Source organism: Cynocephalus volans, chromosome 2 (genome assembly GCF_027409185.1).
Source record: "Cynocephalus volans isolate mCynVol1 chromosome 2, mCynVol1.pri, whole genome shotgun sequence".
In the NCBI taxonomy this organism is placed as follows: domain Eukaryota; kingdom Metazoa; phylum Chordata; class Mammalia; order Dermoptera; family Cynocephalidae; genus Cynocephalus; species Cynocephalus volans.
Genome location: NC_084461.1, coordinates 29,047,489 through 29,073,623, shown reverse-complemented (window position 1 = coordinate 29,073,623; position 26,135 = coordinate 29,047,489). Strand labels below are relative to the sequence as shown.

At 35.9% G+C, this 26,135-nt stretch overlaps 1 protein-coding gene across 8 annotated transcripts in view; it reads left to right on the top strand.

The window, feature by feature from the left end:
- DROSHA (drosha ribonuclease III) overlaps nt 1–26,135 on the top strand; it is a 116,191-nt gene that overhangs the window by 54,121 nt on the left and 35,935 nt on the right. For all 8 annotated transcript variants that reach the window (XM_063086520.1, XM_063086517.1, XM_063086519.1 and 5 more), the window contains 6 exons: nt 3,570–3,694; nt 5,625–5,724; nt 7,302–7,409; nt 14,610–14,717; nt 15,232–15,370; nt 15,727–15,787. In XM_063086520.1, coding sequence (XP_062942590.1) covers nt 3,570–3,694; nt 5,625–5,724; nt 7,302–7,409; nt 14,610–14,717; nt 15,232–15,370; nt 15,727–15,787 — 641 coding nt within the window. The remainder of the gene's footprint in view (nt 1–3,569; nt 3,695–5,624; nt 5,725–7,301; nt 7,410–14,609; nt 14,718–15,231; nt 15,371–15,726; nt 15,788–26,135) is intronic.

Sequence of the window (26,135 nt, the reverse complement as noted above, 5' to 3'; positions counted from 1 at the left end):
TTTTTTCCCCAGTCCCTGAGGAACACAGAAATATGCACATTATTAAGGCTTTTGATTCATGTTGCAAATTGCCTTCTAGAGAGTTGTAAAATTTGTATTCTGAGAGTATATATTTCTTCATATTGGTTATACTAGTTTAAAGAAAAACATTGCCAATTATTTAATTCAGTTTTGTATTTATTTTGGTTTCTAGTGAAAATTGTTATTTTAAATGTTTATTAGCTGTTTATGTTTTATTTTGATAATTGTCTATTAATATCCTTTATCTGTTTTTCTTTTGCAGTATTTGTCCTTTTTTTATTGATCCTTTGCCATAATTATAAGTATTTCCCATTTCTTTTGTTTGCTTCTCAAATTTTTTCTTTTAAAATTAGCTTCTTAAATTAAGTTTTGAAGTAAAAATATAAAAATGAAAAGCAGAGAATTAAAAGATAACCAGTTCTCTCTTATATAAAACATAGCATTTTCTTTACATTTAGCAGATCTTTTTTTTTTTTTTTGCTCTAAAATATGTTGTTTCATAAAATAGTTACATATTGGCATCTTATCAGAATAAAATTTTGCAGAAATGGAGAATTAAAATGCTTCCATGTAAAGAAACAGAATAATCTTTTTAAACAAAGCTATTTTTAAAAAGCTGCCAATTGTTTAATAGCCTTGATTCATAAAATGAAACTCTGGATCCACTTTTTGTAGCCTGACAGTAACATCTGCACAAACAAAATGTTGCTATTTGCAAATAAAACATTCCAGTTAATACTGATTATTTTAAACAAATCCAGAAAGTGAAATTGTTTTAAAAAGTAATGTTTAAACATAAAACTTGTTTAAAACTGGAAAATCATATAATTCTTACTGTTACATTGTAAAGCCACATAATAATTATTAAAGTAATTTTAAAAGCAGCATATAAGTAATAGCACTATAAGAATAAGATTTTGTGTTTTATTTTTCTTCCTTAAGCAGTTATATATATTTATATTTCTTGAGTCAAGGTTTAGAGCTGGGTCAGAGGATGGGGTGATGGTGGTGGGAGACATATATTTTCATCTTGATTGTTCCACTTGAAGAGTCCTGTGTACTACAGTGGACACTTTGGGAGCACATTCACCCTGGGCTTCCTTTCATGGCATAGTTAAATTTTCCTGAAATCCTAGATCATTTGAAGAGCCTTTTAAAAAAGATGAGGATACCCTGCTAACCCCACCCCATATGCTCCAGGCAATGGGGCCTAGGATCCTATAGTTTAAAAAAATCCCCAGATGCTTCTGATTCACCATTGCTGTTTTTTGAGCCAGTGGCATAGGTCACATTTGCCTCTCCCTATGATCATCATTCAACTAACTTGTTGAGGGATTACTATGTGAGCCAGTGCTAGTGAAGTTTATGTATTGTATGTAATGCTTTGTAGGTGAAAAGCCAAGGCACATACATATGAAAGGAGTCCATGATGAATTGCTGAGCCAATGGACTGGTCAAAATAGTCTGTAGTTTTAGGAGAGATCACTGAGCCAGGCTTGCCAGGGATGCTTCACAGATACTACAGAGAGGAATTGAGAAATTGTGTAAATTACTGGCATGATTAAATGTACATACTCATGATAGTATAAGGCCAATTTTGAAGATAGGAAACCAGACTAGTCAGGATGAAAGATTTATATCAAAAAATAATCAGAAATAAATTAGGAAAGGTAAATTTGGGTGTCAGGCTTTGTAATATGTTGAAGTTAATTCTTTTTTAGTATTTATATAAAGATATGCTTAAAGGAGGAAAAGATTCTGAGAACTCATTATCACAAAAACATCCCTTTGAAAAGTGTACAAGTTACTCACAAGGCAAGGTAAACATGACACTCTGTTTCATTCTCTGTAGTACTTGCTTTTAAAGATTGCCCAGTTGCAAGAATATTGGGAAATTCATTAAATTTTTTAAGCCATTATGGTCACATTAAAAACTTTATTGCTCTAGAACTTAAAAGAATTAATCTTCTTCCCTAAGCACTTTGTGTCTGCCAGGGAATACTTTGGTCATTAGTGAGAATGTTTTTTATTCTTACACCAATATGGTACAATAGAAGTTGTAGGGTGTGGCCAAAGTCTAGAACTTATTTCATTTCCCACTTCCCTTATAAGTTTAGAGATACTGTAGATATTTAAAGTTACTGTTTCCTCTATTGATACCATAGCATGGTGTTTAAAATCACAGAAACATGAATAATTAAGCAGTGTTCTTCTGCTGGACAATTCCTCTTTCAAAAATGTATCGTGTTGCTTTGATACACAAAATAATGAGAACCATTTTTAGACCTAAATAACATGTTGCTACTGTTGGTAGGCATTTAAGGCATTTAAATTGTTTTATGTTAGGTTACCTGTGAACAAAATCTTTTTCATGTATTAATTTTGAGAGGAGAGGCCAACTTTTCAAGATACTAGTAAAATTTCAATTATTAAATGACATTTAAATATTTTTTTAAAGACTTAAGTTTGAGTTGTTTGTTAACTAATGTAGATGAGTACACACAAGTCTATTCTTTGTTACCTAGTTGAATTTTCAGATGGCTGATTAGGGCAACGGTTATAGTTAAGGTGACCAGCTTGTCCCAGTTGGTGGGGGCTTTCTTGGTTTTAGCATTGCAACCCCTCTGTCCTGGACAACCAGGCCACCAGACTGTAGTTGTTGAGCACTGTGGAACAGAATGAAGATTACTGGTCTCTGTGAGGATCAGTTCTGTAGTTTTAGCCTCTAAAGCAATTGAGCTAAAGACCCCCCACAATCTGCTAGTGAGAGTTGAGTCTCTAACTAGGGACTGTCCCAAGAGTTGATTATAAGCAAGGAGATTGCTAAAACATATTCTTCATGATTTTGCCATCTTTTGACAAATTTAAGCTTTCAAGATGAAACGTATTTTATAAATGGTTTGGAAGGAACCAGCCATTCACTTCTTTCTGTATTAGACATGAAGAAAAAAAAACACATGAGGCTCTCTGTTCAAGTACAAAAATGTCCTAGGTGGACATAATAAAAGAAGCTTAACTATTTGGCCTTTGTACTGGCATATCTTCTAATTTAAAGGTGTAGAATTAGAGTAATACACAAGATATACTCACAACTAATGGGAAAAAAATTTTTTAAATGGAGGTATCTGTCTGTGCATCCTGAGTAGAAGTAACCTATTCATTTAAAATGTGAAATTAAAGCAGAATAAATGAGTACATCTCTTCCCTGTGATGTGGAATCCTTCCCCTGTGCCTTTAGAGAGGTTAAGGAAAAGTTATATATGACTAGGTGTCCTTTTAAAAGTTTAATTTTTAAAGGTTTCTGTGTGGACTGCAAAAAAGGACAAAATCATTGCTCATTATGCCAAATGGTGTAGACTCATTTACAGGGATGACATTATAGTTTTTATATAGTCTAGCTGCTATGATTAAAGGGTTTCAAATGACATTTTCCCTTGGGGACAAGGCTTTCCTAGAAAAAAAATTCGATTAATTCCTTCCCTACTTAGGTTAAAGTCAATACTTAAAGACTTCTTATGGAAATAAATGGCTTTGATTTTTTTCTCTAGAAACCAAGCTCTGTCCGCATCGATCAACTGGATCGTGAGCAGTTCAACCCCGATGTGATTACTTTTCCGATTATCGTCCACTTTGGGATACGCCCTGCACAATTGAGTTACGCAGGAGACCCACAGTAAGATATTTCTTGGTGTTTGTCTTAGCCCGTTTCACCTTCTACTAACAACTGAATTAACAGAGGAGCACCCTTTAGTGGATGTTTTCCTTTTTAAAAATTAAGACCTGAAATGAGCCAGGTTTCCAGATTTGGGTTACCAAACGAACCAATTTTGGTAGCTGCTGAAGAATTATTTTCTCTACATATTTGACTGCAAAAAATTATCATTCAATAGGTTATCCTTCGCAATCTTGGTCAACACGAGTCCTGTATGCTTTTAAACTTTAAGGACCATTTCCTTTATTTGTCATTATAATAATTATTGTTATTATTTTTTTTTCAGTGCCTTCTAGAGGAAAGTAGCACCATATTGGTTCTTAGCACTGCCGAATTTATGCAGAGTTCTGCTTTGGGGAGCATCTTAATAAGAGCTCAGGGTCTCATGTAGAGTCAAAGGTCATGTTGGAAGTAGGAGCCATGACTTCTGCCTCTTAGAATTGATGTCACGGTTTTTCCAGCTGGCATGTTAGTGTTTTTCTGGGAGAAGGTGAGGATGTGTGGGAATGGAGATAGTGCCATTATGTTCTTCAGGACTGGGCTGGCAGGTTAGCTCACTTGGTTAGAGCGTGGTGCTGACAACACCAAGGTCAAGGGTTCAGATCCCCTTGCTGAGGAGTCAGCTGCCAAAAAAAAAAAATCTAGCTCTGTATGTACTCTTCAGGACTGTTTGGATTTCCTACCTTGAAACGAATAGTTTCCTGACTTTATTTAAAAAGGGATTCATAATGGGAGAAAAGGGCATGGGAGATTTTCAATTCATAAATACAACTCTGGCTGACGAACATTAGAAGAGGCTAAAGGGTTTTGTTCTTTTTTCCCCCCTTTGGATAAAAGTATGAAGCAGTGAACCAGGCCCTGTGTAAGCACTTTTTTCTTTCTTCCATTCTCTAAAAAACTGTTATCAAAAAAGGAGAGGCCCAGCTAAGGCCGAGAAAGGAGCAGTTTCAATATGACAGAAAATCTTGGGAAAATCTTTTTGTCAAGGGCAGGCCCGTGGCTCACTTGGGAGAGTGTGGTGCTGATAGCACCGAGGCCACGGGTTCAGATCCCTATATAGGGATGGCCGGTTGGCTTACTTGGGAGAGTGTGGTGCTGACAACAACAAGTCAAGGGTTAGGATCCCCTTACCGGTCATGTAATAAAAAAAAAAAAAAGAAAAAGTCTTTTTGTCAGAAAAATCTTAGTAGAATGTGATCAGGCTCTCATGGACTCTCACATGGCAGGACTGTGAACTGATGGGCTACGTGTGCTCTTTGTTCCCAGCATGCTTTAGACTGAGTCAGGTTACCATGTATTTGGCTACAACAAATATGCTTATTTTTGTCATGGTAGATGCAAATTGGTATACACTGTGTTTTCCTCTTACTGGAAAAACGGATGCAGCTGTGTAGCTGGAGTGTTGGCACAAATGATTCTCCATTCTAATACTCTTCAATTCTTATTTTGGGTATAGGCAGTTCAGAGACTGACAATCTCCCTATTAAGGAAGGGGTTTTTCTTTCAACAAACATCAGAAAGTACATATTTAAATATAATCTGTCACTTTCAAAGAAGTAACAGTAGAAACAGGACATGTTTCTATTGGTTAAAGTGTTTTTGTGTCATTTTTAGAATTCTAAAACCAGAGATTTGTTTGTGTAGTCACACCTCATTTTCAACCCAAACAAGCAATAACTAGTTTAAATCACTAGGCTCCAGATGACTCTTGGCCATGCTGCCCCTCAATCCCAAAATCATATCCTCTGTTAAAATGAAGAAGGTTTGCTGCCATTAAGATAGTCAAAAGAATGTAGTTTATGACTAAGCAGGCTGATTAAAATAACTGGTTTTATCACACTTTAGATTCACCTTCTCTTTGTCGAAGATGTTTGTTTGTTTTTTCCCTTAGGTACCAGAAACTATGGAAGAGTTATGTGAAACTTCGCCACCTCCTAGCAAATAGTCCCAAAGTCAAGCAAACCGACAAACAGAAGCTGGCACAGAGGGAGGTCGGTATTGAATCCTGTTCCTTGGTGATTAATAATGATGTGCTTCATGTTTATTCAAGGTTGTTTTATTACACTATACTTCTAGAATGAGATGGAAAAAATACTCTTTAAAAGATCATACTTTACTCTCCTCCTCACATCAGTATATACTGATTGGTTTTGTTTTGTTTTTAAAATCTTTTATTATCTAAGGGAGCATTTTTACTCCTAAAAAGGCGAGTTTCTTAGTATGTTGTTATCACTGGGAATCACATACATGTCATATAGGCAGGGCGGTTAGCTCAGTTGATTAGAGTGCTGTGTAACACCAAGGTCAAGGGTTAGCCAGCTGCCAAAAAAAATATATATGTGTGTGTGTGTGTTTTATAGAAATTAAAGGAAGCTTAAAATTTGCTAAATCACCCTTTTAATTAGACTGCACATTGGTACAACATTGGTTTTTACTCAGACTTGGTATTAAGGCTGTAAAATATTGTCTTCCTTAGTTCTATCAATTTAGTAACCTGAACTTATTTTATAAGGTTTTGTATCCCAAATTTCTTATTACTTTACTAATAGGTAGTATTATCCCTGTATTCTAGGGTCATTTATGTTTTAGTTTTAATTTTAAGAATAAATGGATTCAGTATCAGCATAGGTTTTGTCTCAGTGAGGTTTTATTCTACTGCTGTAGTGTAAGAGCAAGCCTTTGAAGCTGGGAAAAGTATTCAAATCTTGGCTTTGTCATTAACTATGACTTTAGCCAGTTAGCCTCTTTATAAAGGAGGGAACTAAGGTAAAGAGACTGACTGAAATGTCCCTGTCTTGGTGTACCCAAGGAAAAGAGTGGTAGTGTGGACTTTTAAATCACTCCATTTAACATTCCTCCCATGGTATTTGGCCTGCAGTAGGAACTTAAATCAGTGGTAGAGGTGATGGTGGTGGTGGTTCCTATAGTTACTATGAACTCCTTTGAAATTTTTGTTGAATTGCATGTGTACAAATATAAAATTATTTTTGTAATTAATTATTTTCCCTTCAGGGTAGTAAAAAGGGAAGAGTTAACTTCTGATTATATCTCACAGGTGAAGTTTTAGATTATTGTCTTATTTATTTATTTATTTTTTTTAAGTAAGATGTACCCTTGCAGCCAGAGTTTTTGTTAAAGTGTTTGCAAATTAGAAGGCAACTTTTAGAACTATGTGGGTTGCAGGTTAATTTACTGATTCTTTCTCAGATTTAAATATTTAACATAAGGCTTGATATAAATATGATTTTTACATGCTTGATTTCAAATCCCAAATGCCACATTTTGTTTCTTTAATCAGTGAAAGGCCATGTTTTGTTTGAACATTCCAGAATGATAGATTGGGTTTAGATTTTTTCTTATTTAGTTACTAGAAAAGGCTACCTTATATACCCAAGACTTCGAGCATCCTGGTCTTCATTTCAAATAAAATATTGTAATTTTGCATGAAGAGATTTGAGTACCTGAATGTAAAGGTAGTGTGAGTCCAGTTTATTTTCTAATGCTTGATGTTTGGCTTAATATTGCTTTACAACTGTCGGGTTACTCATCATAATGAGTTCTTTTCTAGGAAGCTCTTCAAAAAATACGACAGAAGAATACAATGAGGCGAGAGGTAACCGTGGAGCTAAGTAGCCAAGGATTCTGGAAAACTGGCATTCGTTCTGATGTCTGTCAGGTGATGACACTTTTAAGAACACCATTATGCTCATATATCTCTTCCTATAAAGGGCATCTGGCACTGAGGTTTTTCTAATTGACAGGGTTGTATGAACATGCTACTTTGAGGCTAAATGGAGCACCAACTATAAATTGTTTTCTGTTGCTTCAGTTTTGTTTTCTGTTGTTTGTTTTTGTGCTATTTTGTGTGTGTGTTGCACATGTGGGTTTGTAGAGAAGGAGCTTATTTAGTAATGTTAAATGTTAAATTCAGTTTCTTCATTTTGGATGAAGACAAGTCTATTCTTTGAATGTACCTTGAATGCGCCTATTTGCAGCACACATATATAGGTGCTTGTACAAAAGAGAATCCAGCATCCAATCAGGCAGACTCCTGAAGTATACAAACTTTCTAGGCCAATGTCTCAAATTTAATTGGAATATGTATTGTAGAGAACTGAAGGCATTAATGAACAGAATCATTATGTATTTCATATTTGAACCAAATGACAATATCTTTTCCTTGGGTGAACTCAACAGAGAAACATTTCAGCTATATATAACTGACTCACCAATAAGTATTTTTGTTTTTCCTATGGGTGGAATTTATACAAGATTAAAGATCCCCCCAAACCAGCATATTCTTTGGTTCTTCACTTGATTCTTTTGTCACGATTGATATTAGTTGCACTCCATGGGAATTGTGGTAAAGGAAATGAGTACACAGGCTGGGGTCAGGTAATGCAGTTTGCTGTGTTCAGCCTTTTGGAAGAATACTTCCAGGCTTCCACTTACCTGTTTTGATGGTAGCATGTGTTGTAATAAGTTCAGGCAACTTACTCTTAGGTGTCCATTTTATCATAATGAATTGTTTTTTAAATCAATGTTGGCATTTAATTATTATATTGAACAGTGGGGTTTAATCCTATAATTAAAAGTATTGCTACCAATTCATTTATTAAGTGAGGTCAAAGGTAATTGTTTTTGTAGTAAAATGAACTATTATTGATGCAGTATTGCTAAATAGTTTGAGAATAATCATGTACAGTGGTAGCCTGCTATATTCCACCACCAGGCCTTCAGTTATTTTGCCAATTGACCAGTATTTTTTTACTGTCAGTACTTTCAGATATGAATATTTTACTTCCATTGATTCTCTCAGGACCATTTGAAGCCATATCACCTAGTTTTTCTTTTTTGCTAATGTTTCTCCAAAACCACCATAATATCATCCTAAGATAGACATCATAAGAACAGTGAGCAGAATGTTAGACAATCTGCTCAAAATCTGGTGATCTCAGCAATGAGTCTGAGTTGATTGTTTAAGAGATCATAAAATTGCGAAGCGTTAAAAACTGGAAAGGACCTTAGGGACCTTCTAGTTCAGTAGTTTTTAAACTTGTGTTTTTGGTTAACTTCAAAGTATTTTTTTCATACAAAACCCTTGTGCAGCCCTAATTTTAAAAAGATTAAAAAACCCCATCTGATTGATTAGTGGGTGATGGGTGTGGAGGAAGTATCCCCCTTTACATGATTTCCCTCCCACACCATCATAGCAGGCTGTAAGGCATCTTTGTTCCACTGAACACAACATTTTTTTAAGAATTGAGCCTTTTTATTCTTTTCTTCTGATAAAACAAATAGGGGTGCTGAATGATCTATTCCAATGTTGTTTTGGGTTCTTCAGCTGTATCACATGTCTTACTGTGGCTTCTTAGCTGGATTAGAAGCAGCTTGATGACTAGGTTATCTTGTGTTTCTCTGTATTATATTCCACACTCCGTTTCGAGGTTGGTAGGCAAAGGGACTCAGTCAGTTCCTTTGACTAACTGGTGGGAGAAAATGGATCTTGATTTAACCCCTGCAAAGGTGATTACTTCATGATCTAATAATAGTTCCTCCCTCTGTAGAAGTCTCACTCTTTTAAAGAGAACTGCCGTCTGTTTAGAAGCTATGCTTCCATTCTGTGGTCCTCTGAATGGAAGTCTTTTTAAGTTTTCGGGAAAATTACCCTCACATATAAGTGACTTGATAAAGAATGCAATTTCCTACCTTTGAGTTCATATAGTGAATACGGAAGGAATTGTTTCGTCGTTTGTATAAAAAAAAAAAAAGTCTGCATATAAATGAAAGAAAATCAGCCAGCCAACTACCCGAGAAGTCAATAGAAGTGGAAGAGAAAGAAATCTCAGTACACTGGCAAAATGGGGGCTAGGGGTTGACTATTAAAAAGAAAACAAAAAGCCCCTGTGCTTTGGTGAAATAGTTTCTTACACACCAAAATCAAATCATCCTGGAGGTATTCTGTAGCTCTCAACATTAGGTAAACAGAGGAAGTATCCGTTTATCTTGACATCTTAAATATTATTTCATCATCAATGAATATTCTTGGATTTGTGAGAGTAAATGGTTACTGGCACTGAGCTTAAAACATCGACATATAGAAATGTTACCTTGAGAGATGTTGGAGGTGTTACCCATCAACTCGTTCATCACATGGGAGCAACCTAGTTCAAATTGTACGTGCAAAAACCTAATGTAAGGTCAAAATGATTTAGGGGAGAATGACAATAATAAATGAACTTAATTGGCTTTTGGCTTAAAAAGGAGTATTTTTGCAATTAATATTTTTATTATATTTATTTATACACTTTTTTGTTCCAGAATGGTATTAAAGTGGTAATTCTTTTTATAAATGTAGGAATAGATAAAACACATGACTGTAGAAATCCTGGGCTCCATGGTGAAAACTGTCAAATCTGTTACTCCTTTGGTGCCAGCCATTTGAAACTCCAGTGCCTTTCCTTGCTTAGCTGTTCTCTTGGCCTGTCTTATTGCACATCAAAGGTTAGACAGTCTTCCCTTCTCCTGATACATCTTACAGAAACCTCTGATAAATAAAGAACTTCCGTGTGCATTTTAACTAAGAGTTTTTGCCACAGTTGATATTTTATCTCTTTCTGGAATTTTTATGTTTTAAAATTCTCATATATTTTGCATGCATCACATCAAGGTCTTGAACAACAACAGTTGCCCTTAAATTACTGATTTTAGCCATACATTTTGGTTGAATTTTTCTTTGGAGATTATTTTTAGTTTTATTTCTAGGATAGTATAATCTTTTTTTAACATCCTTAGTAAATGTATAGTTCAGTGCATGGGTATCTATCCTCAAGTGATACGTATGAAAACTTTTTATTGTTCACTTGGCCTTTACTTTGTCCTTGATGGAAAGATTTTAATGGTGTTTAATAAAATTTGTAACTTTTAAAGACAGGCACAAACAGTGTTTGTTGTTTTTTTATAAGTAATATTGACCGTGGCTTACAACTATATTTAATTTCTTATCCTATCTTTTGATGTGTGTTCCTTAAATAAGCAGTTGGCACATAATAATGAAATTTAAAACATTCAAAATAAATGCATTCAATAATTTTGGTAATGAAGAATAAGAATCTAATTGAGAAATGGCATTTAAGTGAATTTGTACACTGAATTCTTTGAATAATTCTGAAGCCTATGAACAGTTATGCTCAAACTTAATTTTAAGGGAAAAGAGGCTGACTGCTTCTCTAAAATCCTTGGGAGTTTTTCTTTTTATTTGGTAGTTCATCAATATAGAACTTACTGCTTATTAGTAATGATTGCTAGTAGGTTGCTGGTAAAAGCCCTGTGATACTTTCTGGCATTCACTGGCCACTTGTCTATCATATTTGCTTCCCCCGCCCACATGTCTCTTCTTGTATGCAGGAAAGCTTATACTTTTCTTTTAATGGTTATCTTTATACTACTAAGGCCTTTATCATATAATTGAATTTCTCCCTCACCTCTCTTTCTCTCTCTGTGTGTGGGTGTGTTATTATTGAAAATAACTATCTGCTTCTTCCCATAATCCTCCCTCCCACCCAGCATTTGATTTCAAGTGATATCCTTTTACTGCAAATTAATAAGGCATACAGCAACCTCATTGTATGCTTTATTTCTTATCTTCTCTCATTTTCTGATGGTTGTAGTAATCTATGTTAGATCTAACCATTTCTTATAATACTGACTCATTTATGATTATCTGCAGGTAAGAATATATTTGAAGGTAATCACCAGTTCATTTGTCAATATCTATCCCCCACCCCTTTTTTTGATTGTCTGAAGCTCATTTTCTAGCACAGTCATGAAGAAGGGCTAATGGAAACAATGGTCCTTGAATTTCTGCATGTTCCTTACAATTTGTGGCCTTTATATTTAAAGATCAGTTTAGCTGGATATAAAACTGCAGGTCACATTTTTCTTTGTTTAATATGTTAAATATGTTCTTATTATATGGCACAAAGCATTGCTGTCAAAAGTGTGACAACAATATGAGGTTTTTAAGTGACTTGGTTCTTTTTTCTTAGTGCCAAAACGATTTTTTTTTTCTTCAAAAACCAATATTTTTACCATCATGTCTCAGGTCTTCCCAGTTAATTTTCTCAGACATTCTGTGTACCCTTTCAGAATATACTTTCAATTTGTCTTCTATCTCAGGAATCTTTTCTTATTATTTTCTATTATTTTGATTTTCTTCTTTAAGGACTCCTATTGTATGCATCTTGTATCTTCTTTGTTTATCTTCCATATCTATCATTTTCTCTTGAATCCTTTCTGTCTTTTTGATTTTCTTATTTTCTGAAAGTTTTTCTCTTTCCCATCTTTTATTTCTCAAAGGCATTATTCATTCGGTTAATTTACTTTTGTGTTTCTTCTTATTTAGTTTAGATTCTTGAAATGATTATTTCCTTTTATGTCTTTTTTCCTGAGTTTTGTCACTTATTTTCAAATCTACTTTTTCTTTAATCTTCTCATTTCTAAATTTATGTAACATTTATTTGTAGTTTTCATTTATGACACCTATTATTTTTTAAAATTTCTTTTAGCTTGTTATGAAATACTAGGTTACAGCTTTCATCAGTTTTGTTGGCATTATTTTCTGGAATGTTTTTATTATCAGCAGGGCTGTCATTCTACTCCTTTTCCTCTTTTTTCTTGTGAAACCCTTGAATGGGATTTGATCATGATTCTTTTTTGTTCCTCTTTATGTTATATAAACTAAGTAAAATAAATGCAATTATTTCCTCATTCTTTTAGGAAGGAGGTATAAGCCAGGACAGTTTCTCATGATTCTAGATATTCTCCTTCCATTCTTTTTGCAAAGTGATAAAAATATGGCCTCATATATCTGCCATCTGCCACCTCTGCTTCCTTCCTCTACTTTTATCTGGACCTTCTCTTTCCTTTGCCTTTTATTTTCCCTCTCCTGCTTAATGTGGCTTTTACTTCCAGTGCTTTCTCCTCATTGTGGGGCTTTACCCTGAATGGGAGCTTTAGTTTTTGTGTGTTTTTTTGTGTTTTCAGTCTTTATAGGTCTCAGTCTTCTCCAGCACTGTTAGACTGTCCTCTTGCACTCACCCAATGAATTAGATTCTACAGAACCCTCTCAAATTTTGGCCACATCTCCAGTGAATACATGTTGTTCATTTTGGGGTTCTTCTATTGTCAGGTCCATCAGAAGCCCTGTTACTCTCTTTCTTTTCTTTCACACCAATGCTGAGATCACATAGCTCTTTGTTCTCATTTGCTCTTATTTAGGGGTTCATGAAAATGCCTTGTCATTTAGTTTTTATGTAGGTATTGTTCATAGGTCTTTTGTTTTGCCAGTCTAGTTGCTTTATTTTTATAGGATAATTTGAGGAGATTTTAAAACTACACACTGCCATTTCTCACTATCTTTTAAAGGAACTTTTTTTTTTTTTTTTAATGATAACAGTTGCCAGATATGAATTAGGAAGAAAATAATAAAGATAATCAGTGATACTTTGTATTGCAAAGATTTATATTTTAAGAACTGAGCTAGAAATTATAGCAGTCTTATGGATAACATTAAGTCTTGGTTGTCTGGGATTCAAGGTGGATGTGGGTCCTACATCCTATCCGTGGTACTTACAAGAAGCAGACTTATTTGGAAAGGGAAACTGGCTCTACTGGGAGCAAATTTAGAGGAAGTGCTGGGGACTGAAAGCTGTTTCAAATGAGAAAAGATTAAAGGAAATAAAGGCTTAGGTTAGCGAAGAGAAGATGTGGGGATTGTGCCATTAAATGTGTTTTGTTTGTTTCTGGGTCAAAGAGATTTTAAAGAGATTTGGGCTTAAAGTTAATAGTGATTTTCTAATAATCAGCAAACTCTAAAGAGGGTGTTTTTTTTCCTGAAAGGTAATGATTCATCTCTCACAGGAGGTATTAAAAAATAAACAGTTCACCAGTTTGAATTCATCCTTTAGAAAAGTAGTTGCACTGCATAGTTTTAATGACCTGTCTGCCTTGAGTTTTTACTGTCAACCCCCATGAGCTTCCTGTAATTTAAATGAATGGAAAACTATTATAGTTTGGCTGCACACTTTATTTCCATATTGTTGTATTTTTAAATATAGCACCTATTTAAAAAAAAAGTAGACAAAGTGCCGATAATTGAGAACTAATGGCATATCTCAGGAAGCTCTTGATGGCAAAAACTGCCTTTGTCTATTTTATCTTCCACAGATATTGTAATTCCTGGCACATGGAGGTGCTCAATATGTATTTATTGAATTGAACTGGCAAGAAAGACTTTCTGTTGATTAGAGATTCCTCTTTGGTAGAACTAATCTTTCTTTATAAGTTAATAATATAGGGAACTGATTTCTGTAGTTTTGCAAATCCATTTTCATGTTTTTAAAAACAATGCCAGCTCAAAATACTTCAAAGGCTGAAATGATATAAAGCATATGTCAGTCATTCTGTGGGCTGTGCCCACCTCTAGCTTCTAATGAATAAGAATGACTCCTTCATTCTCTTGAGTTCTAGGAAAACACTATTAAAGAAAAAAATATGCCTTCCTCGAAGTCATCTCCCAATAGGGAATGTATAGCCAAATGAAAAGTGATTGAAGCAAAAGTTTAAGTTCCATGTTCTCAGGTGCCTTAACTGTATTGATCCAGGTATTCTGGTTCTAGAGACTATATATCCTTAACAACTACTGTACACCGCCCCTCATAGAGGATTCTCCAGGATGCCACACAGGCAGTAAATTGTTTCAACACTTTGTGAGATGGAATTTAGGATGTGAAAATGGTTCTTGTTTGTTGTAAAATAAATGAAATATTTTATACATTTTTGTAGAGTTAAACATATTGAAGTATGTTTTTCCTAGCATGCAATGATGCTGCCTGTTTTAACTCATCATATCCGCTACCACCAATGCCTGATGCATCTGGACAAGTTGATAGGATATACTTTCCAAGATCGTTGTTTGTTACAGGTAAGAATTACTCTCCTGGAAACTCACATAAGAACAAGATAGGAATATAGTTCATCTTGCAGGTTACAAGTGGTACATTGGGTTCTCTATTCTGAGAGGTAACATAGATTTTTAGAAACATAACTCTTCATTACTCTACCCTGATTGCCTCTACCACCTTCAAATCCTTTATCTCACATGTATTTGAGGCCATCTCTAAAGAAATAGGCTAAAGCTAGTTTGCCTGTCAAACCTGAGCATCCTCTTTCAGCTTTTCCTTCTTTATGGCTCTTCTTTCCAGGTGCCGAGTTATTCTAATTCTTCTCTGAAAGACGTGGATTTTTAGGTTTGTTTTCAGAAGAGGGCTTGCACCAGAGCTTTGAAAATTTGATACTGGAGGAAATCAGATGCAAAGATCAGAGCTTAAAATTCAACTGGATAGATAGCTCCTTTTCCCATTTTCATTTGGGAAGATAGAAAGATGGCATTTCTATTCTGAGTTTTTAAGACCGAACTTATTTCATTGAAATTTTAGCTGGCCATGACTCATCCAAGTCATCATTTAAATTTTGGAATGAATCCTGACCATGCCAGGAATTCATTGTCTAACTGTGGAATTCGGCAGCCCAAATATGGAGACAGAAAAGTTCATCACATGCACATGCGGAAAAAAGGTATGCTTGGATGACTTTTAAGATTCTACTCGTATTTTGGCCGGGATTCCCTACTGTAAATTATATCCCCCCAGGAATTGATCCCTGGGTATCTCTTTTCACCTCTCATATTCTAGTGCTTATTAACATTCATCTTGAGCAGAGCATTATAGTAAGGTGGATTAATTTTTTCAGAAAAATTTTTCTACTTTAAAGTATTTTAAATGATTGTTTATCAACCTTTTAGACATACAGTATTAAACTATTTAAAGTCAAATTGAGATGAGATCATTTTCTTTCTGCATACAGTCATATAGTGGTCCTAGAATCCTTATAAAAGTATTTACTTGTATATTTATTTTATTTATTTTTAATAGGAATTAACACCTTAATAAATATTATGTCACGCCTTGGCCAAGATGACCCAACTCCCTCAAGGTAAAGTAGATTTTTTTAAAAAACTGCTTTACTGAGATATAATTCACATGCCATACAACTTTCCCATTTAAAGTGTACACTTAAATGGTTTTTACTATGTTCACAAAATTGTGCAAGTATGACCAGTACCTAATTTTAGAACATTTTCATCACCTCAAAGAGAAACACCGTACCCATTAGTCACTCCCTGTTTTTCCTTATCCTGCCCAACCCTAGGTAACCGCCAGTTTATTTTCCATTTCTATGGATTTGCCTGTTCTGAATATTTCATATATAAGGTGTTGTACACTATGTGATCCTTTGTGACTGACTACTTTTACTTAGCATAATGTTTTCATGATTTGTCCATGTTATATATACTATATATCAGTACTTCATTTCTTTTTATTGCCAAGTTATATTTTGTGATGTGTGTATACCATATTTTATTTATCCATTCATAAGTTTATGTGCATTTGGATTACTTCCACCTTTTGGCTGTTATGAATAATGTCACTATGAATATTTGTGTACAGGTTTTCTGTGGATGTATGTTTTGATTTATCTTGGGTATATATCTAGAAGTGGAATTGTTGGGTCGTAGCATAAATTTTTTTAACGTTTTAAGGAACTGCCAGACTTTTCCAAAGTGACTGCACTATTTTATATTCCCAGCAGCAGTATATCTGGGTTCCAATTTTTTCATATTTTTGCTAACAGTTATTATCTGTCTCTTTGATTCTAGTCATCCTAGTGGGTATGAAGTATTATCTCATTGTGGTTTTGATTTGCATTTCCCTGATGGCTCATGATATTGAGCATCTTTTCATATGTTTATTGGCCATTTGTACATTTTCTTGGGGAAATATCTATTCAGATCCTTTTCCTATTTTTAATTATGTTATTTTTTATTACCATGTTATAATAGTTTATTTATATATCCCATATACAAGTCCCTTAACAGATATATGATTTGCAAAAATTTTTTCTCATTCTTTGAATTGTCTTTTCACTCTCTTGATGATGTCTTTTGAAGCACAAAAGTTTTGATGAAGTTCAATTTATATATTATTTCTTTTGTTGCTTGTGCTTTTGGTGTTCTATCTAAGAAATCATTGACGAAATTAAAATCACAAAGATTGATGTCTATGTTTCTTTTAAGAGTTTTATAGTTTTATCTCTTACATTTAGGTCTGTGATCCATTTTGGGTTAATTTTTATATATGGTGTGACATAGGGGGTGTCCAGTGGTTTTCTTTTGCTTTTGTATATCCAATTGTCCCAGCACCATTTGTTGAAAAGCCTTTTCTTTCCTCACTGAATCACCTTGGCAACCTTGTCTTAAATCACTTGACGATATATGTAAGGGTTTGTTTTTGGACTCTTAGTTCTGTTCCATTGATCTGTATGTCTGTCCTTATGCCAGTACCACAGTCTTGATTACAGTAGCTTTGTAGTAAGTTTTGAAATAGAGAAATGTGAGTTCTCCACCTTTGTTTTTTTTTTTCAAGATGGTTTTGTCTATTCTGGGTCCATTGCATTTCCGTGTGAATGTTTGGATCAGCTTGTCAATTTCTGCAAAGAAATCAACTGGGATTTTGATAGGGATTGTGTTGATTCTGTAAATCAATTTGGTAATGGTTACCATCTTAATCTAAGTCTTCTGACCCATGAACATGGGATGTCTTTCCATTTATCTTCTTCTTTAATTTAAGTGTTTTATAGTTTTCAGAGTATAAGTTCTGCTCATCTTTTGCTAAATTTATTCCTAAGTACAGCAAACCCTTGAACAACACAGGTTTGAACCACGTGGGTCCACTTATACATGGATTTTTTCAATAAATATACTGGAAAAATTTTACCCAAACAGTTAAGTAGCTTACCTAAAAATAGGCTATTGGTATTTAAGTATTTAAGTAAAGATGCTCCCCCCTCAGGGATTAGCACACACAAAGATTTTTGACTGGGAGGGGTGGTCAGTGCCCATCGCCCCCTCATTGAACTGTAGTCATCTGCATTTTATTAGTTTGATGCCATTATAAATGGAATTGTTTTCTTAATTTCATTTTCAGGTTGTTCATTGCAAGTGTATAGAAATATATTGATTTTTGTATATTGAGCTTGTATCCTGCAGTCTTGATTATCTTATTAATTAGCTCTAATAGGTTTTTAGTGGATTCCTTAGGATTTCCTATACATATTATTGTATTATCTGCAAATAGAGATAGTTTTACTTCTTCCTTTCCAATCTGATGCTTTTAATTTCATTTTCTTAACTTAGTTGCCCTGGCTAGAGCCTCTAGTACAATACTGACTAGAAGTATTGAGAACAGATCTTTGTCTTCTTCCTAATCTTAGGAGAAAGCATCCAGTCTTTCACTGTTGAGAATGATGATAGCTGTGAGGTGTTTTTTGTTTTTTTTTTTAAATCAGTGAGAAGTTTCCTTCTATTCCTAGTTTGTTGAGTGTTTTTATCATGAAAGGATGTTGAATTTTATTACATGCTTTTTCTGCATCTATTTAGATAATTATGTGGGTTTTTCCCTTTTGTCCTATTCATATAGTATGTTATCTTAATTGATTTGGGGTGTTAAACCAACCTTGCTTTCCTAGGATAAATCCCACTGATCATGGTGTATAATCCTTTTTATGTGCTGCTGAATTCATTTTGGTAGTATTTTACTGAGGATTTTTGTATCATCTACATTCATAAGAGATATTATAGTTTACCTTTCCTGTGATGTTTTTGTCTGGTTTCATAATTTTGGTAATACTGGCCTCATAATGAGTTGCAAGGTTTTATAGGTTAGCTTCTCTTATTTTATTTCTTGATTTTATAAGATACTTTCCTATGCTAATATTCTCAGTTTTGTGTTGCCTTGAGCTGCCACAGAATCTGGAACTGAGGTACTCTCCGTCTGTATAAACTCAACACCTTATGAAAACTGAATGGCAGGAAATGTCTACTGGCTGATGAGGCTCTGATGTTGTTTGCAGGAGGAATATATTTGTGTGTGTGAAGTATAGCAGGTTATATTTTGAAAGCCAGTAGAGGAAATTGAGGGCAGCTTTCTTTTTAAAATAAGGAGTTGAAAAGTTGAATAGCTGTGCTTATTACCCTGGGGGTACAGACTTAGTTGGACTAAGGGTGGGTAGAGTAGGGTTAGAAGTTGAGGCAGTTGCTTAAGCTGGTAACTGGCCTCCACAGCTAAGAGAATTGTCAGCAGTGGCTGGCACAGACTCCTTTTCTGCCTTTTCCCTCATATATCACTTTGCTCTTTAAATTAGCTTGCCTTGAGTTGCTCTCTTTTGAGGTTATCATAAACCAGACTATCTTTCCTCTTCAATGAAGAGTTAGAAAGGCAGGATGGAGCTTTATAACTCTGGACTGAAGATGACCATATGCCTCACTATAGTGTTCTGTGGGAGTCTAAGATCAGAAAAAAATTAATCTAAAGAGCTTTTAATCACACCCTCAGGGATAGTGTGACCATGGTTTCATTTTACTCTGTGATGTTGTATAGTCTCCAGATGACCAGCTCTGTATTTTAATAAGTAGAGCCCTGTGTACCCCACAACCCCTCAAGCAAGGCTGCGCATACCATAGACACTTAACTTTTCAATGATGAAAACATGGGTTTAAATCATCTTTGTCTCATCTATCTGCACCACCATATGTCTTTTGATAGCATTGTTCGTACCTCATGATTTATGTTTTCTTTTGCTTTGTTACAAAGAAATGGCTTTCTTACTGTGGCAAAAGAAATGATGTCTGAGAAACTATTGTTTCTGAATTTACTAGTTTGAAAATGATACCATTAACGGAGAGTAAACAAATAATCTCTCTTGTCCTTTGACTTCTGGCCTTTGCTGCTTGTTTTGAGAGCCTCTTGTGAATACAATCTTTTTGCTGATGCAGAGCTGACCCCAAGTGTATGTTCAGAAAGAGCCTCCTTGCTCAGCTGCCTGGGTCAGTTTGTAGGTATTTTAGGGAAATAAAAGGCAATAAGACAAAGCCCCCACTCACTAGGAGGGTGACTACCTGGGGAAGGGTGAGAGTGCTATAAACATTAATCACTTATTATAGGGGAGACTCTGATAAGTGCCTCAGTGAAGGTCAAAAACAAAACGTGCATACAGAACTGCTGTGGGGCTCAGGATAGATCTGGTGGTTGTTTAGGGATTACAGGTCAGTTTTATACTGTGCACTTGAATAATTGAGTTGACTTGAAATGACTTGCCCTCTCCCATTTGTTTCTTATTTTGCTGTTGTGAAATGGGATGTCGTAGTCTCTGCTCCTTGGAAGTGTTTATATGCCTTTGAAGTAAACAGCCTAAAATTCCAGATATCAGTGGTTACATCTCCCTAAGCAAGCTTGCTCAGATTTTTAGACTTGCTAAAGGAGAAAGAGAGAGAGCTAGTAAGTTATTTGGGGAATCTGTTTCTGGCACTGATAAAAGTGGGAAGGTGGAGGAGCAAGGGAGACAGGGGAGAGGGCTGAGAGGAGGCAGAGGCTCTTGGATGGATTCTTCTTCTCAACTCCCTTTTATTTATTTATTTATTTATTTATTTATTTATTTATTTATTTTAAATTTTTATTTTGTCGATATACATTGTGGCTGATTATTGCTCCCCATCACCAAAACCTCCCTCCCTTCTCCCTCCCCCCTCCCCCCCCAAAATGTCCTTTCTGTTTGCTTGTTGTATCAACTTCAAGTAATTGTGGTTGTTATATCTTCCCCCCCCCCCGGTTTTGTGTATGTGTGTGTGTGTGTGAATTTATATATTAATTTTTAGCTCCCACCAATAAGTGAGAACATGTGGTATTTCTCTTTCTGTGCCTGACTTGGAAAAAACTATCCAGTCATTTATATGGAACAATAAAAGACCACGCATAGCCAAAGCAATGCTGAGCAAAAAAAATAAAGCTGGAGGCATAACACTACCTGACTTTAAGCTATACTACAAAGCTATAATAACCAAAACAGTATGGTACTGGCATAAAAACAGACACACTGACCAATGGAATAGAATAGAGAATCCAGAAATCAACCCACACACTTACTGCCATCTGATCTTTGACAAAGGCACCAAGCCTATTCACTGGGAAAGGGACTGCCTCTTCGACTCCCTTAAAACCACTCCCCGTCCCCATTCCTGCAGCGCCACTAGTGACCACACTCTGCCAGCTCTGTGTTTAGACTGCCTCTGTAGTCGGTCAGATTGCTGTCTCTGGTGCCTACTGTTCTAGTTCTTAGCTGTAAACTGTTTGAAAGCTTCAACTTACTGAATACTATCAGAACCTCCCCACCTGGCAGTCCCAGCTCTCATGACCTGTCCCCAGCAACTTTTCCCAGCACATCTTTCTTTTCCTGGAAGCTCTCTCCATGCCAATAAGACTGAATACTTACTGGGTTGTCCAGCATTTTCCCATTTTCTCTGGAATGCCATCGTAACCTTGTAACATCCTGCTCAAATCCTGCTGGTAATTGTTTTATGGTACATGTTCCTGTTTTCCCGTATATTACAGTTCTGTTGTGGGGCTATTTTTCTTTACTGGACAATAAGGATTTTGAAGGTCTATGGTCCTACTCTTTTTTTTTTTTTTCTCTTCTTTTGTAACTACTAGTACCTTTCACAGAGAAGAAGGTACTCAGTAAATAGTATTAAAGGAAAGAATGCCATTCATGATTCTGGTTTTATCCCAGATTATTTATTTATTGACTAGAAATAGAGAGATTGGAGTGTTAAGAAGAATTGTGGTCAGCAGAGGTTTAAATGCCTGGTTAGTATCTTACTTAATCTGATTAGAGATCGTGCAAAGGCTTAAAATAAATATTTTTTGAGAGCCTGTCTGCCTATCAAAACTGTAATATAATTAGCTTTTATGGTGGTATCATCTCAAATATGCCACCCATCATTTAAAAAAGTGTCACTGTTTAACCACCTGATTCTCAGTTGTATAGTTATCTTTAACTCATGCAGGTTGCAATGAAATGTTACTACAAAAAGGGTCTCTAAGGAATTAGGCATTTGGTGGCATTCAGTTAATCCATGAATTATCAGTAAGACCTTTGGAAAGGAAGGGCCAGAAGAATAGTAATAGAAAAAGGAGAAAATCAAGCATCATTGGTTTGTTTTGATTTGGGGTTTTTTTTGATTGGCAGAGTTGTTGCTAGACATAGTGTATAAAAATCTCTTGGACCAACAGAGAGACACATATGGACTATTTATTAAAGTCCTATTTATTTAAGGAAAAAGGTACTTGCAAAGTATATTTTCAGTCAATTACACATGAGTATTTTGCATTAAAAATACAATAACAACATGAATTGAATATATGTGAATTTCACTGAGTGGATTTACTGACTTAAATGCTTCTAGTGAAATCCCACAATGGTTCTCCTGGGATCCACAAGTCCAGTGGGTCTCTGATTTCTCCCTGCAAGTGTCCAGGTGTGTGTAGCTAGTGGAAGGAATTCCTGAATTGGTAGAAGGTTCAGCTGACCTGCAAGGCTTCTTCTACCTCTACTGTATCAGTCACTGCTTGAGGCTTGGAATGCAAAGTCGAGTGAAATATTGTCTGTACCCTCACTATAGCATTACCCTTGGATTTGGCCAGTCCCGAGCTGGCTTTCCCTGGAATAAATGGCACCTTACAGTACTCCCTGTTATAGGGAGATTGTTGTGTTTTATAAAGGGCATTGAATTCCTCAGACAAAATGTGCTATATAAATGTTACAGTTAATCTAGATTTCATAACGCCTCTGTTGATTCAGTTCTCAAAAACGAATGGAATGTTTACTGCTCAGTAAGTAGCTCGTCGTGGAGCTTACTGGTATTTATAAAAGGGGGTGATTAAAGAGTTATAAACAATAGCAAAAGGAACAAAAGATTTGCTACTACTGTGAGGACTAGGAGCTCACTTGGTTCATTCTTCCAGACAAACCATTAGGTTAGGAATTGTCCAGTGTAATAATAAACTAAAGTGGAATTTAATCCCCATTTTCGTTTGTGGCTTATTGCCAGAGTTTAGTCATAATATAGATACAGAAAACCATATGCTGGATATGGGCAAATTATTTAATGAATGGCAAACTCCCTATTGAATAAACCTGTTTAGATCTGTAATCTTGTATTTTAACAAACTGAATTATAGTTTAACTTGTGGTGATTAAAACCCTAGACATAGTTCTTGTCTCCATGAAAGTTTATAAAAGAAATTGAAGTAAAACCTACTGCCAGTCTGACTTTATTTGAAATAGTATCTGACTTAAAAGAGCTACTATTCTTTGACTAGATGTCTTCTTATTCTTTAATAAAGCATAAGACAGTCCAAATATGGTTTGTCCTAACTTCACCTCCCTGCCAGGGTTTTTTACTTTTCATGTTAAGTAGATTTTCCTGTGTAGTACTTTGAACTCTTAGGAAGAAAATAAAGTCTCTGCCACAGAAAATGTATTTTTATTTTACTGAGTCATGAAAAAGATATAATACTCATTTCTTTCTTTTTAAATACTCACCATTTCTTTCTTAGTTATTATCTTTTCTCAGGACAATAGTTTATTAGGTTTCTTGAAATTAGCAAGAGGACTTAGGCTAGTATCATACCATTAAATCATGCCTCTGTTCCTTCATGCTTTCTCTAAGAATGATGGCAGATGCTTTTGGAGTTTTAGTGTGTTTGACCAAAAGCAAAATCTCAGTACTGAGTAGCTTCTAAAAGAATTTTTTAAAAAATATGATGTTTATGCTGCGCTGTGGAAATTTTTAGTCATTCTTGGCTAATGGAGTAGCATTGAAAAAATAAAATGTCCTTTAAAATCTAGTGTATATTTGGTAAGAATAAGAAAAAATTTGTTTTAGGGCCTGCTGTGTGTGTGTGTGTGTGTGTGTGTGTGTGTGTGTGTGTGTGTGTTATTGTTTGTTTGTTTTAAGTGAAGATTATGAATTCTTCAGTATATCCATAAATTGAATCTTTTCTCTCTCTCTCTGTCTTTTTTTTCATTTCCCATTACTGACTGTTAATTGCTTTCCAGGATGCCTTTTTCACATACTTAAAGGCTGTAAATTGAAATGAGGTTCAGAATCACTTTTTTGTTTTTCATTTCTTTCCAGTTTTTTCCTATTGCCTTTTTTTGAAAATGAGGAGGGATAGTGGGGTAGAAGAATACACTTACTTATGAGATAAGTGAAATGATATGAAATTGTACTCAGATTCCCAAGTTAGATGTTTTGGTAGCCAAGAGTCATTTAATTTACAGATACTTTTTATTTTCTACTGTATACTGAAACTATAGGGAGACTCTAAATATTGAAAGAGAACTGGTGTACATGAAACTGAACAATAAAAGATAATATCTAATTTTGTTGTAAATTGGGTGAAAAATGTTTAAGTGTTGTGGAACTGGGGAAGAGGGTGAGGGGAGTTAACCAGCACCCCTGGGAACTCCAGGACGAAGGGTGGTCCTCCCAGTTGTCTGTCAGAATGAGCAGGATGTGGGAGAGGGGACAGGGAAGGGAGAGGGATGGTGGGTGTGTGGTGCAGCGCTGAGGCTGGTTACCTGGGAGCTGAGAGTTGCTGTTGCATGTAGATAAAATGGATGGGTACGATGAGACTAGTTTAAGAATGGCCTTGAAAGCTAGACAGGTTTAGACTTGACAGTCAGATGTTGAAGTTTTGCGAAGCTATTTGCTGGTAGTGGAGATATTTGAGGAAGCCCCTGGAGTCAGGGTGGCCAGCTCTTTCTCAGGCCTGGGCCTGTCCCTGGTCATCTATGCACAGGTCTCTGGGGCTCTGTGTACCTCTTTTCCTCCTTAATGCTGTCACCATCCCTTCTGTTTTCTTCCGCTGGGATATCCCCAACCCATATTTTCTCTTTCAGTATTTTCTAGCCCTGAAACAGATGCTCAGGTTCTTTTCCTGTGCAACTTGAGACAACTCATGATTTCCCCAGACTACTCTCATGGGAATCTGATTTGTCCCTAGCACTTCACACATTGCCCATCAGGGCCTCAAGGACTTCTATGGGACTGAATCTGTGGCCCGTTCTCAAATGACTTGAATCTGAGTAGCACTGGGCATGGCTGGCCACCTCTTTCTTGAAACATAGTCTTCTCTGGGCTCTAGGATAACACACTGGCCTCCTTTCCTTCCTGCCTCCCTGGCTGCTCTTTCTCTTTTGCCCTCTTCCCTTCTGCCTGACCTCAACCCTGACACTGCCCTGGGCTCATTCCTGGGACCCCCTCTTTTCTTGAGCTGCATCTCTCCCCAGATTGTGTCATCCAGTTCATTGCCAAAAATTCTGTCTAAGCACTGACCACTCCTGAAGATTGATTAGCAACTTTGTCCTTGTCCATGAGCAGCAGGTTAATATATTCAGTACTTTACAGGGTCTCTCCATTTGGATGTTTTATGGGCATCACAAAGTTAACATGTCTAAAGTCTTAACTCCCGCCTCTTCCCCAAACCTGCTCCAATTTCATTCTTCCCCTTCATAGTAAATGGCACCACTTTTTCACCCAGCTCTTTAAGCTACAATCTAGGCATTGGCCTTCTTTCTTTTTTTTCACTTAGCTTCTGTGTCCCAGCTGTCAACAGTTCTTGTTAGCTGTATCTCCAAAGTGTATCCCAGATCTGACTACTTAGCACATTGTCTCCCCAGCCTAAGCCAGCGCTACATCTCCCTAGCACTGCTGCGGTCGCCCTCAGCACTTCACGCTCCTGCACTTGTACTGAGCACGGCCTCCAGAGAGGCCCTTCGAAAACCTAAATCAGGTCATGTCATGTCGTGGCTCAGCTGCACCAAAGAGACAGTGAGAGAAGCACTTTAGCACTGAGAAAAGGCATCTCCACTGGACTTACTGAGAAGCAAAAGGAAGTTTTCCATGGGCTGCCTTCCAGATCATTTCAGTCTTATACTCAGATGTGAGAAACCAATAACCTGTGAGATATGACTTCATCACATAATTAAGATATAAATAAAGTGTGATCTATGCACTGAGTGGGGGAAGTATAGTCGTGCATCATTAGGCACTTTTGTCGTCGTGTGAACATCATAGAGTGTACTTATAAAAATCGAGATGGTACAGCCTATTACAAATCCAGGTTATATGGGATAGCCTGTTGCTCCTACATGAGTAGTATGTTGCACTACAACATTACAATGGCTACAATGCCTATGACATCACTAGGGACAGGAATTTTTTAGTTCATTTTAATCTCATGGGTCCACCATTGTATATATGGTCTGTTGTTGACTGAAACATCATTATGTGGGACATAACTGTATTAATTTTGATGAGGGACATCAGGCAGGGCTTCATAGAGAAGACAACATTTGTGCTAGGCCTTGAGGGATGAGTAGA